This window comes from Gossypium raimondii, chromosome 5, assembly GCF_025698545.1.
Source record: "Gossypium raimondii isolate GPD5lz chromosome 5, ASM2569854v1, whole genome shotgun sequence".
Taxonomy (NCBI): domain Eukaryota; kingdom Viridiplantae; phylum Streptophyta; class Magnoliopsida; order Malvales; family Malvaceae; genus Gossypium; species Gossypium raimondii.
The window spans coordinates 20,684,876-20,699,455 of NC_068569.1; the positions used below are offsets into that span (position 1 = coordinate 20,684,876).

General features: G+C 32.7%; 4 protein-coding genes across 4 annotated transcripts; all 4 read left to right on the forward strand.

The window, feature by feature from the left end:
• Window positions 1–490: 490 nt before the first annotated feature.
• Window positions 491–1,022, forward strand: LOC128041000 (uncharacterized). The gene is made up of 2 exons (XM_052630253.1): window positions 491–707; window positions 817–1,022. Exons 1-2 carry the CDS (start codon window positions 500–502, stop codon window positions 1,020–1,022), a joined length of 414 nt encoding a protein of 137 aa, XP_052486213.1. The 5' UTR covers window positions 491–499.
• Window positions 1,023–3,068: 2,046 nt separating this feature from the next.
• Window positions 3,069–3,947, forward strand: LOC105785124 (polyadenylation factor subunit 2-like). Its single transcript, XM_012611063.2, has one exon. The coding sequence runs from the start codon at window positions 3,069–3,071 to the stop codon at window positions 3,945–3,947; it is 879 nt and encodes a 292-aa protein (XP_012466517.2).
• Window positions 3,948–7,454: 3,507 nt separating this feature from the next.
• On the forward strand, window positions 7,455–10,667 carry LOC105769768 (scarecrow-like protein 1). Its single transcript, XM_012590628.2, has 4 exons — window positions 7,455–7,655; window positions 7,945–8,005; window positions 8,700–9,012; window positions 9,088–10,667. Exons 3-4 carry the CDS (start codon window positions 8,739–8,741, stop codon window positions 10,476–10,478), a joined length of 1,665 nt encoding a protein of 554 aa, XP_012446082.1. The 5' UTR covers window positions 7,455–7,655; window positions 7,945–8,005; window positions 8,700–8,738; the 3' UTR covers window positions 10,479–10,667.
• A 233-nt stretch (window positions 10,668–10,900) lies between these two features.
• Window positions 10,901–12,246, forward strand: LOC105769770 (thioredoxin M-type, chloroplastic). Its single transcript, XM_012590629.2, has 2 exons — window positions 10,901–11,289; window positions 11,728–12,246. Exons 1-2 carry the CDS (start codon window positions 11,064–11,066, stop codon window positions 12,045–12,047), a joined length of 546 nt encoding a protein of 181 aa, XP_012446083.1. The 5' UTR covers window positions 10,901–11,063; the 3' UTR covers window positions 12,048–12,246.
• Window positions 12,247–14,580: the final 2,334 nt, after the last annotated feature.

The following is a 14,580-nucleotide window of genomic DNA, read 5'->3' on the forward strand; positions in this document are numbered from 1 at the left end:
CTGTAGTTACCCGAATCGGCCATCGACCATAGTGGCGTTATTGGTCACCGTGATCAGCCATGGCGTTGCAGCAGTGGTCGAAATCGTCAAAACATTTTAAACCCCTTTTTTGTGTAGAATATAGATCTAGGGATAAAAATCTCAAAAATCCGTTATTTGAATCACACTTTTGCATGTCTTGAATCGCAACATAGAGTGATTTTTTGAGATTTTATCCTAGATCTATATCTAAAAAATATTAATTATTATTTAAATTTTTATTATTGTTATTATTTATTATTAATACCATCATCATCATCATCATCATCATCATTATTATTATTATTATTATTAAATTGTTTTACACAATATTTATTTATTTATTTCTATAATATTAGGTCTTTACTTTAGCTTTAAATTTTGTTTACTTTTTTGGTATTATATTGTTGATAATATAAATAATGAGTTGCTTATATTTCTAAATATAATTTTATGTTTCTTATATAAATAAAAATAAAGCATGCCACCACGTGAAGAGTTCCCGACTAAAGGATTGGAGGGTGCACCAAGTAATGATATAGGTTGGCACTTTGGAACTCCAGTGCCAAATGCGAGAGGAAGTATCGTATGTAAACTTTGTGGTAAAGTTGTGAAAGGAGGAATAACACGATTTAAAGAGCACATTGCTCATAAAACCGGCAATGTTGCACCATGCCCTAATGTTACTGGTATGTGATACTTTATTATTATTATTAAATGTTATTGTAAAATTATCAATAAAGATTATATATAATTGATAATAATATAAAGTGTGAATTATTTTTATTTTATTAACAGGTGTCATTAGAGAAAGTATGATGAATGTACTAAAAGAAAGCAACACAAAGAAAATAGACAAAAAGAGGAGAAAAGATGAATTCTTATCTCAATTAACAGAAGAGGAGGATGAGCATGAGGGATTCATTGATGAGGTTTCTGCTATAAGGCAAGCAACTCGAGAAAGTATCCAATCACAACACGAGTGGCATAGAAGGAAGAATTGAGATGAAATCTTGGTGGTTGGGATAACATTTATGAAGAAGGCGATCTTCTCATGGATCACTAGAGAACATAATAGAGAAAGAACAAGTAAATCTATTCGGTGAGTCTGAGTTTACCTTAAGGGGAGCTATACCTGAATTGGTTAGAAGCAAAAGTTCAAAGCAACCAAAGGTCAATGACTCTTTTTTAAAGAGTTTTCGAAGGAAGATAGGTGAACCGGTATTTAAATTTATAATATATGAAAGACTTCCTTTTCAATTAGCAAGCTCTCCATGGTTGTATAACTTAATTCAAGTGGCAACAGAAGTTGGACAAGGTGTAAAGCTCCCAACACCTTATGAGGTTTCAGATGTGTATTTGGAGTCAGAGTATCAACGAGTTCATGATTGGGTAAATGTACTAAAGACTCATTGGAAAGAATTGGGTGCAACTCTAATGTGTGATGGTTGGACCAACAGTTTGAATCAAATGCACATCATTAATTTCCTTGTTTATTGCAGTAAAGGAACCATTTTTTGGAAATCGGTAGATGTCTCAAGTGTCCGTAGTAGAGATGCTGAATTCTAATACCGTTTGTTAGATTCAGTTGTAGAAGAAATTGGAGAAAATTACATTGTCCAAATAGTGACTGATAATGAGGCAGCAATGAAAGCTGCTGGAAAAAAGTTAATGTTGAAAAGACAACATCTATATTGGACCTCATGTGCACTCCTTTGTTTAGATTTATGCCTTGAAGATATTGGGAAAAAGCCCGATGTAGCAAAAGTGTTAGATGAGGCAAAGAAAGTGACTTGCTTTATATACAATCACATTTGGACTGTTGATTTGATGAAGAAGTATACACAAGGAAACAAATACTTGACCGCTCTTACTCGATTTGTAACTCATTTCATTCAACTTGAAGAGATAACAAGACAAAAGCAAGGTTTGAGAGAAATGTTTAATTCAAAGGTCGAGATTTTATAATTAGTTAATATAATTACTAAAATATAGTAACCTTTAGTGATTTTATTAGTTCCAAATAATTTAAATTATATTATTTTAAAATTTTTCTTATGAATATATAGGAATTTAAAGAATCAAAATGGGGAAAGCAAAAGTCAGGGCCTGCTTATGAAGCCAAAAAAATTGTTTTGGGAAAAGATTTTTGGAAAAAAGCCAATGACCTCATAAAAGTTTATGAGCCCTTAGTAAGAGTATTGAGACTTGTGGATAGCGATGAAAAACCAACGATGGGCTTTATTTATGAGGCTGTTGATAGGGCTAAACGAGCAATTCAACAAAATTGTCGATATTTCACAGAGTATGAAAAGATTATTGACAATAGATGGAATTTTATGCATTCCGACTTGCATTCAGCTGGTAAGATAAAATATTTCATATAATTAAGAACTATTTTTATATTTTATTATTTTAAGCTTTAGATTATTATTATTTGATGATATTCTTATAAATTATACTTAGGTTATTTTCTCAACCCTCAATTTCAATTTGGGGTGGAGCATTCTGAGAATGTATTAATAGAAACATTAGAAGGTACACGATCAAGAATTGAAAGATTAGAACCTTCTATGGATACTCAAGTCGAATGGTTAATCAAAGTTAGATTCAACTACTATTATTTGTAACTTAGTTAAATAATTTGAAATAGAATTTTATTTTATTTTTACTCTATCTTTTATTTATGCGATTGTTATTATTTAGAGATAAACATGAGACATTCGGTACTCCACAAGCACAAAGAGCTTGGAAGCAAATGAATCCGGGTAAACAGTTAATTAAATTATTTAATTTAATTTATATTATTTAATTATATTGTACATTTTAAAGTTATTTTGAAATTTAAATAATATTATGCAACTGAGTGGTGGATGATATATGGCACATGTGTTCCCGAATTACAAAAATTAGCAATTAAAGTGCTTAGTCAAACAACTTCAGCATCAAATTGCGAACGAAATTGGAGCACATTTAGTTATATTCACACCAAGGCAAGAAATAGGTTAAAGTATAAAAAACTTGAAAAACTAGTGTTTACCTATTATAATATGAGGCTTAAGATGAGGCATCAACAAAGAATGAGCACTGATGATATAAATGCTAGTTTTAATCCTATCGGCCTTGATTATATCTTTGAAGATGTTGATCCACTATCAGAATGGCTTCATGAGAAAGAGAATCCATTGTTAGATGGTGAAAATGTCGGTGTGTTGCCTGTGGATACCTCTGATGATGAAATGGATGTTGATCAATCGCAACAACAAATTTTGTCTCATTCAAGTTCTAGTTCAACTCCAAGTCAGAGTGGCGATGGACCCGATGGTGGTGGTTTAAGTCCAATTGATGAGGATGACGGATATAGTGGTGATAGAGGTGAAATTAGGTCTTCTAGTCAGTATGGAGGAGAATATGGGGGTGGTACCACTGGTGGACATTTTCGTGACAGATTAGAGTTTGATGGAAATATGTTTCCTGAACCTAGGAGAGATAGAAGTGAACCTAGAGCTCCATCAAAGGGAAAAGGCAAGAAGCATACTTCTATAGGCTCTTCATCTGGTAGTGGTAGGAGATCGAGTTCTAGTAACCTTGGGTATAGTGATTCATCTACTAGCACTCAAGGTTTTTATCCACCAGAACAACCTTCACATGGTTATCCACAACCATATGGTTATTATCCACCATTTCCTAATTATGGTGTGCCATACCAGCCTCAAATGTATCCTCCTCCACCAATGTATCACCCACCTCCACCTTTCATGTATCCTCCTCCTCAAATATATCCTCCATATCAATTGAATGAAAACCAAGGTGAAAATGTTGCTTTTTTTGGATATATTTTTGGACAAAGGCCAAGAGAATCAAGTCAAGAACGCTCCCAAAGTGAAGGTGAAGGATTTGATCTTCCTCGTCATTCCACTAATTGGTGAAAACTAAATCGTGCCACTATCATTATTTGTAAGGTATGTTTTTTTTTAAAGAAATCCTTTGTTATTGTTCTTAATTTTGATGATATTAAAACATTTAAAATAATATATATCTTTAGATAAATGAATGAAGTATATTTTATGAAAAGATAATGAAGAATCAAGCATGTTAAATTATATATGAAAGTAGAATGAGATGAGAATAAGTGGTAGGAAATAGGAATAATTAATGAGAATCTATTCATTAATTTATCTATTCCTTTTTCCTTTTAAAACATATTTATATATTCACTATCTTCAAAGTCATCAAGAAATATTGAAGACATCTCTCATGTATGAATTCTCAATTCTTTTATTTATAAAACTTTCAAACTTATTAAATATGATAAATGTTTAATATTTCTTTTTTTACTTTGTTATTAGTTAATATAACATTCTTAGAAAATTAAGTAAATAAATATAAGAATAATTAATGATTATAAAAGTTGTGTTCTCATGTCATATTAATAAAGGTTCATAAGTGTTAGAAAACACTCTAAAATCATTAAAAGTGACTTTTATAATTATAATTATAATTACTATGTTTTACAAGAAGTTGTGCGAATTTGAAAAATTCACGACCGCGATACCGCATGAAGGACCGCAATAGCGTCCGTTATGTCCGCGACCGCGACAAACGCGACGCGACCGAAAACGCGACCGCGACCGCAATTTAAATCCCTGATGAGAACCGAGTGAGAAGACAACTAACCTCGGATGCAAGTTGCAAGGTATGTGGAAGCCTATTTGAAAGCGTTGATCATGTACTACATATGTGTACTCCAACTATAGCAACATGACATTCGGTAATCAAGGCTGTAAAGAGATGGGAGTTTTTCTCTATTGGGTTGGCTAAGTGATTTTAGATTAATCTCTCTAATCCTCAATATTTTTCTTGTGATTCTACTGACTGACAATCACTTTTTGGCTTCATTTGTTGGCAACTTTAGTTCAGAAGGAACAATTATGTTTTTAACGCAGATTTCATAGAAAGTGGAAGTTTATCGGAGAAGAGTTATCACATGAGGGAGTATTATCTGGCCTCCAATCATGGGTTGGTAAGTCTGTCGAGGCATAGAGTTATAAAATTTGCAAGTTAATAAAGTTGATTCTGGCAGATGATGGATGGCTGAAGGTGAACACGAATGGTGCTGTTTGTAATGGATTTGGGAATGCGTTAGCAGGTGGACTAATCTGTGGCAAGCATGAGAGCTAGATTGCTGGTTTTTCAAAGAATATTGGTTGTTGTTCAATCATAACCGCCAAACTTTGGGTTGCATTGAAAGGTCTCCAATTAGCCTCGAATCTTGGGCTTGAACGAGTAATCCTTGAGATGGACAGTACTAAAGTGATCCAAGTGATTCAAACAATTGAAGCGGATCAATACTATTTTGTTGTATGCGAGCCATCAAGAACCTACTCCAACTTCCTTGGATGGTTAGGATTGCACATATCTTCAAAGAGGGCAATAGGGTTGCTGATGGATTGGCTTTAATGGCGTTCTCAAGACCGTTAGGTAGATATACTTTTATGCAATCGTCGAATGAAGTGCTCCTTTTATTGCACGATGACTACTCTGGAATGGCTTGGTCTCGCTTAGTGTAGCTGTGGTTTATTCCTTCTTCTTGTACAAAAAAAAATGTTATGTGCCATAATTTGATTAATTTAGAAGTTTTCTTAACAGGAGTTAACGAAAGTGGTATCAAATACTCACCCTTTTAATTAATATTAAATTTAAAACTTTAGGTAAGTTAATGAGAAAAGTTGCATAGTTTGAATACCTATTTTTCATATAAGCCCATGAAAAAAAGGGTTCTATTACATGTGGATGAGAGAGAGATTAAAATGGGTTCTAGATAATAATAAAATAAAAGTTATGATATAAGAGATAGCATAACACGTAGATGATGAAGTGGTACAATATCAAAATGCTACCTTATTTTATGGATTAAAATTAAGAAAAATTTTAAGTTTAAGAATTAATATAAAGTATAAACCCAAAAAAGTTTTAGGATCAAGTTTAATGTTGTCTTATCCCTTATCATAAATTAACAAAAGAAAATAATTAAATATATTAATATATGATAAAGCAGTAGTTTATGAAAGAAAAAAAAGTGGATAGATACTATTTGTTTTATACAATATCTATTTTACTCATAATTTCTATCAAACTTTTAAATAGAAAAAAACATATTTTAAATGCGTTCAAACTTATATTTTAATGGTTCTTTGCAATAGTAATTGTATCAACTAAACTAAAGCTCAATCATCATGTGCCTAGTTATTTATTTTTAAGTGTGTAGGTAATGTTTAAAAATATAAAATATTGTGATTAACATTAACACTATTATTTTAAGTGAGATTTTATAATAATATGTCTATCTGAACTTTAGATTCAAACATAGCTAGAAATATATATATATATATATATATCAACAAAGAGGGGTTAAGATTGATTTTTATTCATTTATTTAATTTTAGAATTAATTAAATTTGTCTATTTAAGCATATAACTTTTTATTAACTTATTTAATTAGAATTAATTAAATTTTCGTATATGGTTCTTATTAATTTATTTAACTTCAAATGAACTAAATATAGAAAGTAAAGCCTGTTACTTTTTCTAATCAATGGATTCTTTTAGTAAAATTTGTTATCAGAAAGTTTTAAAATTTAATAAATTTAGGATAAAACAATAGTAAATGATTACATAATAGAATAATTATATAAAATTTTAAATAATCATAACAATTGTTTGATGAATTTTTAAGTCAATAAGTTATCTTTAATTGGTATTTAAAAATTTAAAACTAAATAAATGTGACATTAATTCTAAAAGAATTCCTGTTTATCAAATTATAATTTGTAACTAATATAAATAGTATTCAATTGTTATTAAATTATGGTAATTTAATAGAGAAATTCAAAATTAAGTCTAACCATCCTTATTATAAAAATATTTTACAAAATAATATTAAATAATTGACAACGTACTAATTAATATTAAAATAAAATAAAACAAATTTCATGTTGACAAATATAAAAATTTCAAAACAAACATTTGTAAGCAATTAATAACGTTGAGGTAAAAATAGTATTAAATAATTTATAATTCATGAATAAAAAAAGTTAATAATCTCAACAATTTCTTAATTTAATGCCAACAATCCCATTCCCCTCCCCAATTAAATTTTATAATTAGGTAAAAAAATAACATAGGGTGATGAGAAGTGATGGTGCTATTGGAACACACCATGCTTATCTGAGTCAGACAAGTTGGTATAAACATGCAGACTAAAACGCATACAAAGAAAATAACAAGTGTTTGTTTTAACCCTTTTTAGGGATGCAGAGTTGTTGACAAGAAGTTTCTATCTTTAGAAACTAAGAACCCCACCAAAAGAAATGCAAGTTTTTGGAGTTTTAAGGTCAGTTTCTCTCTACTTCGGATTTCACGAGATTCCAATTTCTTTCTTCTACTTGTTCAAAATGAGGTCATAGAATATTCATATCTTCAGATTCTTGCATATGGTAGCTTTTTTTTTTACTCCCGTGCCTTCAGTAACTACGTTAGTCGGAATCCCAAAACGAAATTTCAGCTTAAACTCGAATCACCAAGTTGTGTATATGATGGGATAGCTTTAAAGTTTAAACCCTTTGCAATCACCCGTGGTATATATAATTAAATATTTCCTTATCTGGGTCTTGTTTCTTTATTTTTTCTTCTTACAAGTTTTGTTTTGTTTCTACTTCTTTGTTGGGATTTGTTATTTCATTCATACCTAACCTCATATTCTAAAGTTATTTTTCCTTTTAATATATGATTAAAGAATAACAATAAAGGAGTCATATTTGCTTTTGGATAGGTATTTAATTACTTCAGCACAAAGGTCAAATGCCTTTCTTTTCTTCTCCCTTGGGAGGGTCGTCTTTATATTGAGAGTTATCTGCTAAATTGCAGGATTTGACTGTACAAATGATGGTATTTGCTGCTTTCACTAAAGTCCTTTCTCATCTGTCAGGTGAAGTAGAAAAGCCTTGGAACCTCTTGATCTTCATTGATTTTCTTTTTCCCTTTTAGATTATTGTTCAAATGATATGAATCCGCATCTCGTCTTAAAATTAACTACAGTATGATCCTCTTGATGTGTTTTCCATAACCCCAGAATTTGAATGTTTAGCTTTTTCCCTGTATGCTGCCTATTTTCTATCATAACAGTCTTTTCTTGGAATTTGGTCCTTGTAAGAAACTAGATTTTAGACTTTATTCATAATTTCATTTTTGGTTATGTTCCTATTGGGATTTATGTTTGTCCCAAAAGAGTGTTCTTTGCCTAGGGATCTTTACCTGAAAGACTGCCAATCTTTATTCTGGGGATATACTTCCAGCATCATAGACTTTCTTACCTTCTCTGTTATTTGTGCATTCATGATGTTACCAAATCATGGGCAAATTTGTTCTATTAATTCATTATCTCGCTCCTCCTTAAGATGTTCCTAGTCTTGAATGCAGAAACTTCTTACCTTGCTGCCGATGATTAGTCACATAGCATGGATTATGTTATGTTACTCATAAGCTATTCAAGTTCATAGCCAGTTTTACTTGAAGAGGCATTCTTCTATTTCATGTCTTCCATCAGCAGGCATACTAGGTTCCTCCTACTACGAACATGAGATAAGCAACTGTTTAACTTGCACTAGCAATTTTTTCTTCAGGATTCACTTTGTAATACGACCATCCCGAGAGTTGAAACCATGTCTTTAGTAACATCCACAGAACCAGCTATCACAGCATGTAGAAATACAAAGCTCTATTCAGTACAGGGTAGCGGTGACAGTTCTGGCTTGTCCACTCAAATGTTTGGCTCTGATAAGCATAAGCCTAGATGCATTACTGATTCATACAGCAGTGAGAGCTATGAAAAGTTGTTTGTTGGCTCTCCTTCGGAAGAGCTTATGCATCCATCTAGTTCTGATGTTTCAGAAAGTTCAATTCGCCAGCAGGATGTCTCTTCTTACCAGCCAAGAGGTACTTCAGTTTTCTCCTTAACTGGTCAGAAACCATTGAACTCTTATGTTTTCTTAATTTGATTTCTTTTGTCAGATTACTTGGAAGTTCAAAGTGCAGATACATTAGACGATGATACAGATAAGATGAAACTGATGCTTCAAGAACTGGAGAGAGATCTGCTTGGTGATAATGATGTTGATGTAGGTGATATGTTTGGCACTGGTCTGAACATGGAAATAGATGGTGAATGGTCCGGTCCTGTCCGGACAGAACCAATTCATGAACCACCAAAGGAGTCATCTTCCTCAGAATCTAATCTCAGTAGCATCAGCAGCAACAAAGAGGCATCACATTTTTCATCTAGGACTCCTAAGCAAATGCTTATCGAGTGTGCTGCTGTACTCGCGGAAGGCAACATTGAAGGAGCTTCAGCCATAATAAATGAGCTTCGCCAGCTGGTGTCGATTCATGGAGATCCTCCTCAGAGAATCGCAGCCTACATGGTTGAAGGTCTTGCTGCTCGCGTGGCTGCATCTGGAAAATATCTTTATAAAGCTTTAAGATGCAAAGAGCCCCCTTCTTCTGATAGGCTTGCAGCCATGCAAATCCTCTTTGAGGTGTGCCCTTGTTTTAAATTCGGATTTATGGCAGCAAATGGTGCAATTATAGAGGCATTTAAAGCTGAAAAGAGGGTACATATAATAGATTTCGATATAAATCAAGGTAGCCAATATATTACACTGATTCAATCAATTGCTAAGTTGCCTGGTAAGCCACCTCACTTGAGGTTAACTGGGGTTGATGATCCCGACTCCGTTCAACGTCTTAACGGAGGTCTTCAAATCATTGGACTAAGACTCGAGAAGCTAGCTGAAGTACTTGGCGTTTCATTCGAGTTTCAAGCTGTTGCCTCAAGGACTTCACTTGTCACTCCATCTATGTTGGATTGCCGGCCTGGAGAAGCACTTGTAGTGAACTTCGCATTTCAGCTGCACCACATGCCTGATGAGAGTGTTTCAACAATAAATCAGCGAGACCAGCTTCTTCGGATGGTTAAGAGCTTAAATCCAAAACTTGTTACTGTCGTTGAGCAAGATGTGAACACAAACACCTCTCCCTTTTTCCCAAGGTTCATTGAGGCCTACAGTTACTACTCCACTGTCTTCGAGTCCCTGGACGTTACACTTCCAAGGGAGAGTCAAGACAGGATGAATGTTGAAAGGCAGTGCTTGGCACGGGACATAGTCAACATTGTCGCTTGTGAGGGAGAGGAAAGAATAGAGCGGTACGAAGTTGCAGGAAAGTGGAGGGCAAGGATGACGATGGCTGGCTTCACTTCTTGTCCAATGAGTCCAAATGTGATCGATATGATCCGGAAGCTAATCAGGGAGTACTGTGACAGGTACAAGCTGAAGGAGGATTTAGGAGCACTTCATTTTGGTTGGGAAGACAAAAGCTTGATTGTTGCTTCAGCATGGAGGTAGAATTATCATGTTAATGTTACCTTTTTCCTGGGTACCTGGCTTATTTCAGTTATGTATGGTCATTGTAACTATAATTTTGTGTAGGATCCAGATGCACTTCTTTTGTGCTGATGTCAAATCTCAGGGACTAATAGGGATTGTTTCTTGTAATATAATATTGATCCATATAAAATATTTGCTCCCATTTAAGGATTGGGTCTTCAATTAGATATTCTCAAAAGTTAGAACCCGTTGAGAAGCCCACAGTTTAGGGTTTAACCTGCCCCTACCAAGCTGAGGGGCCGATGGCCAACCAATGTACGTAAGGCCTACATTTTGTGAATGCTTAATGGATGAGAAATTTGTGGTCAACCAAGGAAACCACTCCACTGCCTTATGATTTATTTTTCCCTTTTTGCCTAATGTAAACAATTCACTAAATATTAAACGTTATCCACTTCAGTTTCAGCTCTCTCCAGCACCTCACAAATATCAAGCCAAAAATTTCCAAAGAACAAAAAAAAAAAAAAAAGGCACTCCCTGCAAGGTCCATATCTTTAACATCTATCATCGATCCTTGCGAGACTTTCAAGGGAAGAGCTAAAGATGGCCTTGGAAAACTGTTTTCAATTGAGCTCAGTTTGCACCACTAGAACTTGTGTGATGCAAAGCTACCGCCATCAAATTTCATCTGTTGAGAAGATTCATTTGCCGACATTTCGAGGGTTCAACAAACCCAATCTGTCATTCTCTTCATCTTTTGTTCATTCATTCAAAGGCAGATGCCAAAAATCCAGGCTCATCTGCAAAGCTAGTGAAGCTGTTGATCAGGGTACGCAGCTATCTCTTATAAATTAAAACATTGTTTTATTGTTGCCTTTAATGCTATGCAAGTCCTGTATAAGTTTTTAAAGTAAACAAGCTCAGTAGCTGAGCGTCCATGGTATGTACTTAAAATTAAAGAGTAAGCATTAGAGATACGAAGTTAAATGCATTGCCTATCAATAAGATTCCTAAAGTAATTTGGTTATTGTATGAAATATGAATGACCTGAATTTTATACTTTTAAGGAATAGTGAGGATGAGGCATTGAGGCCTGATGGGTCATAGGAAAAGGATTCTATTGCTATGTTAAATTGGGTGGTTGATTATCCCAAAGGTTTAAATTAAAAGAAAAATATCTCAACTATCATACAGTGGCATGAATGATGAAATTTTGTAGGAAATAAAGTTATAGGCAGAATTTGATTAAGGTTCTGCACATTTGCAGTTGAAGCGGTGACAGAAGCAAGCTGGGGAGAGCTTGTGCTGGGGAGTGAGACCCCAGTATTGGTGGAGTTTTGGGCACCATGGTGCGGACCTTGCCGCATGATTGAGCCAGTGATCGCAGACTTAGCAAAAGAATATGCAGGAAAGATAGCTTGTTACAAGCTCAATACTGATGAAAGCCCCAACATCGCCACGGAGTTCGGGATAAGGAGCATCCCGACCATGCTGTTTTTCAAGAATGGGGAGAAGAAAGAGAGCATCATCGGTGCTGTGCCAAAGTCCACCTTGGCCGCTAGCATCGACAAATATGTTGATAGCTGAAAACAAATCAAAAGATTGGTGTACGTGGAATCGAATGTAAGAGCTACGTACATGGTCTATTCATGACATACCAGTTTTTATATATCATTCATTCAAATTGCCCAATCCATCTATCAACATTTTTCCTTGTTTAATTATCTCGTGAATACTAGTGACAAAAAATCCTTTCTCTTTCTAATCTACAATGCTCTTTAATTAACCTGCATTTTCAACGATACTTCATTCTTTTTTCTTCCTCTGTTCCTCGTTAATGATGTAATGCATGCTACATACAAGTTTTTGGATGTTGTGCGCTTCAGAGGGACTTCAGCTCATTATGTACCAATATGTATAACCCTATTATGTTCTGTTCAAGATGAGGAATTTAATGAAACGATTACATTATCTACGTATTAAATAAAATACTATTAAGTATTTTTAAAAAAATTAAGAAATTAAAACAAAATAATATGTATGTTTAATTTTAAATAAATATATAACTATTATCCTAAATTAATTATTAAAATTAAGGTTAGTATTTAGTAAATTGGGAGTGTACTTTTTATATTCACAAGCAACCTTAAAAATTATCACATGTTTTTTTTTAATATTTATTGCTTAATATTTTCCTATACTCTACGTAACACTTGTCAAGCTTCTAACCCTTCTTGTAGAGTCTAAGAACTCCATTGACAGATATAACAAATATTATTTCATTATTAAATCCATTATCACCATCCAAATTTTTATTTGTAATATGTTTTTAAACTATTGTGTATAACAAAGTGCTTTTAATTTAAATAATTATTTTGAATTAATTATTATATAAATTAAACGAATAATAAATTGTTTAAAATTTTCTTTATGATTTTAACAGTATATTTAAATAAGTTTTACATTTTTTATTTTAATTAAATTTAAATTTGTAAGTAAATTATGAAAATATAACCAACTTGCTTCATAAAAACTTGCACTAACTTACACGTAATTAAAATTTTGAAGGAGTTAAAAGCTGATTTAAACATCTACCCAATCTAACTTCAAAAAAATAGGACTAAAAGTGCAAATTATTATAAATTTTCGATTCACTGAATTAAAATTGATTAGAGAGGACCAACTTGCATGTAATTAAAATCTTGAATGAGTTAAAATAGAAAAACACAAACTAATCTTATGTTAGAATTCACTAACAAAACATATCACTTAAAGTTCAACTCAAACAAAATCAAAATCAAAATTAATTATACAAAACACAGTGAAGCTAAATAAATTATACAATAAATTGAAGCTTCATGAAAGGGTATTACCAAATAATTCAAATCATATAAAACATAAACTAATTTCAATAGATAAATTAAATTAAAAATAGGGACTAACTTATAAATCTAATAAAGCCAAAAGGACGTATCTCGCAGATATTCTCTCAAAAAACTTTCCTCGCATGAATTTAAGTTATAGGGAATTTTGTAGGAAAGCTCCTACAGTTAGCTTCCTGTCAGCTCCCCTTTAATACTAAAGTACGGGGTAATTTGGTAAAAGAAAAGAACAAAAATTTCTCTCTTTTTTTATTTTATTTTATTTTATATTTCTTCACGATTTCTTTGTATTCTCTCATAATTTTTAGTACTTTTTCATATACATTTTTACTTTCTTAAAATTTTGTATCTCGTAATTTTTGTATTTCATAATTATTTGTAATTTCTCATAATTTTTAGTATGATATGCTTTCAAAATTAAGTTTTGACATGAGAAATCAATTTTGGTATAAAATATTATTTTGCATACTAATAAAAGTTATTATATCTATTAATAAATTTTAAAATATAGAAAGTTAAATAAATAATGCAAAAATTTTAAAACGAACCAATAATTTTTATTTCCTCATAATTTTTGGTACTTCCTTATATTTTTGGTATTCCCTAAGAATTTTTTGTATACTTTCAATATTCTATTTTTGGTACTTTTCCCTCTTCCTTCCCCATCACCACTTGTTTCTTCTCCCTTATTCTGCTCACCAACGGTGGTGGCCTCCGAATTGGTTGCCACTCGAGTTTTCCTTCCTCCGACCAACTCAATTTTCCTTTTTTTTTCTCTCAATCGCTCCACATATTTTGTCTCTCTTCATTTTATAGATCTATTTTGTAGGCATCATTATTGTCTTTGTGGGCTCTGATGGACAAATATCAATGACTATCGTGGTTGAACCTCCATCGGCCACTAACAATTTCTCTTAAAAAGTAAGTTGGTTGTAAGTACTCGAATGCTAGCTCTTCGTTGGCTCATTGATCTATTTATATTTTGAGGGGAATAATAAATGATTTCACAAGTCAATTAGGGCACGTGTTGTCTTTAAGTTTTATGTGCTTTGTGTTGTTTCCCATTGTTTAATAAGTCTTCTCTTTTTCTTATGAAAATGTTGAAAATTTTCTTGTCTTGTCATCTACAAGTTATAGTCTTATTTATTCAAGAGGGTTTGCTTTTGCAAGAGCTTTTAGGAGTGGTTCTATCGTCGTCCTCTCAAGTTTGGTGGACACTTAGTTCTTTGGCCGATTTG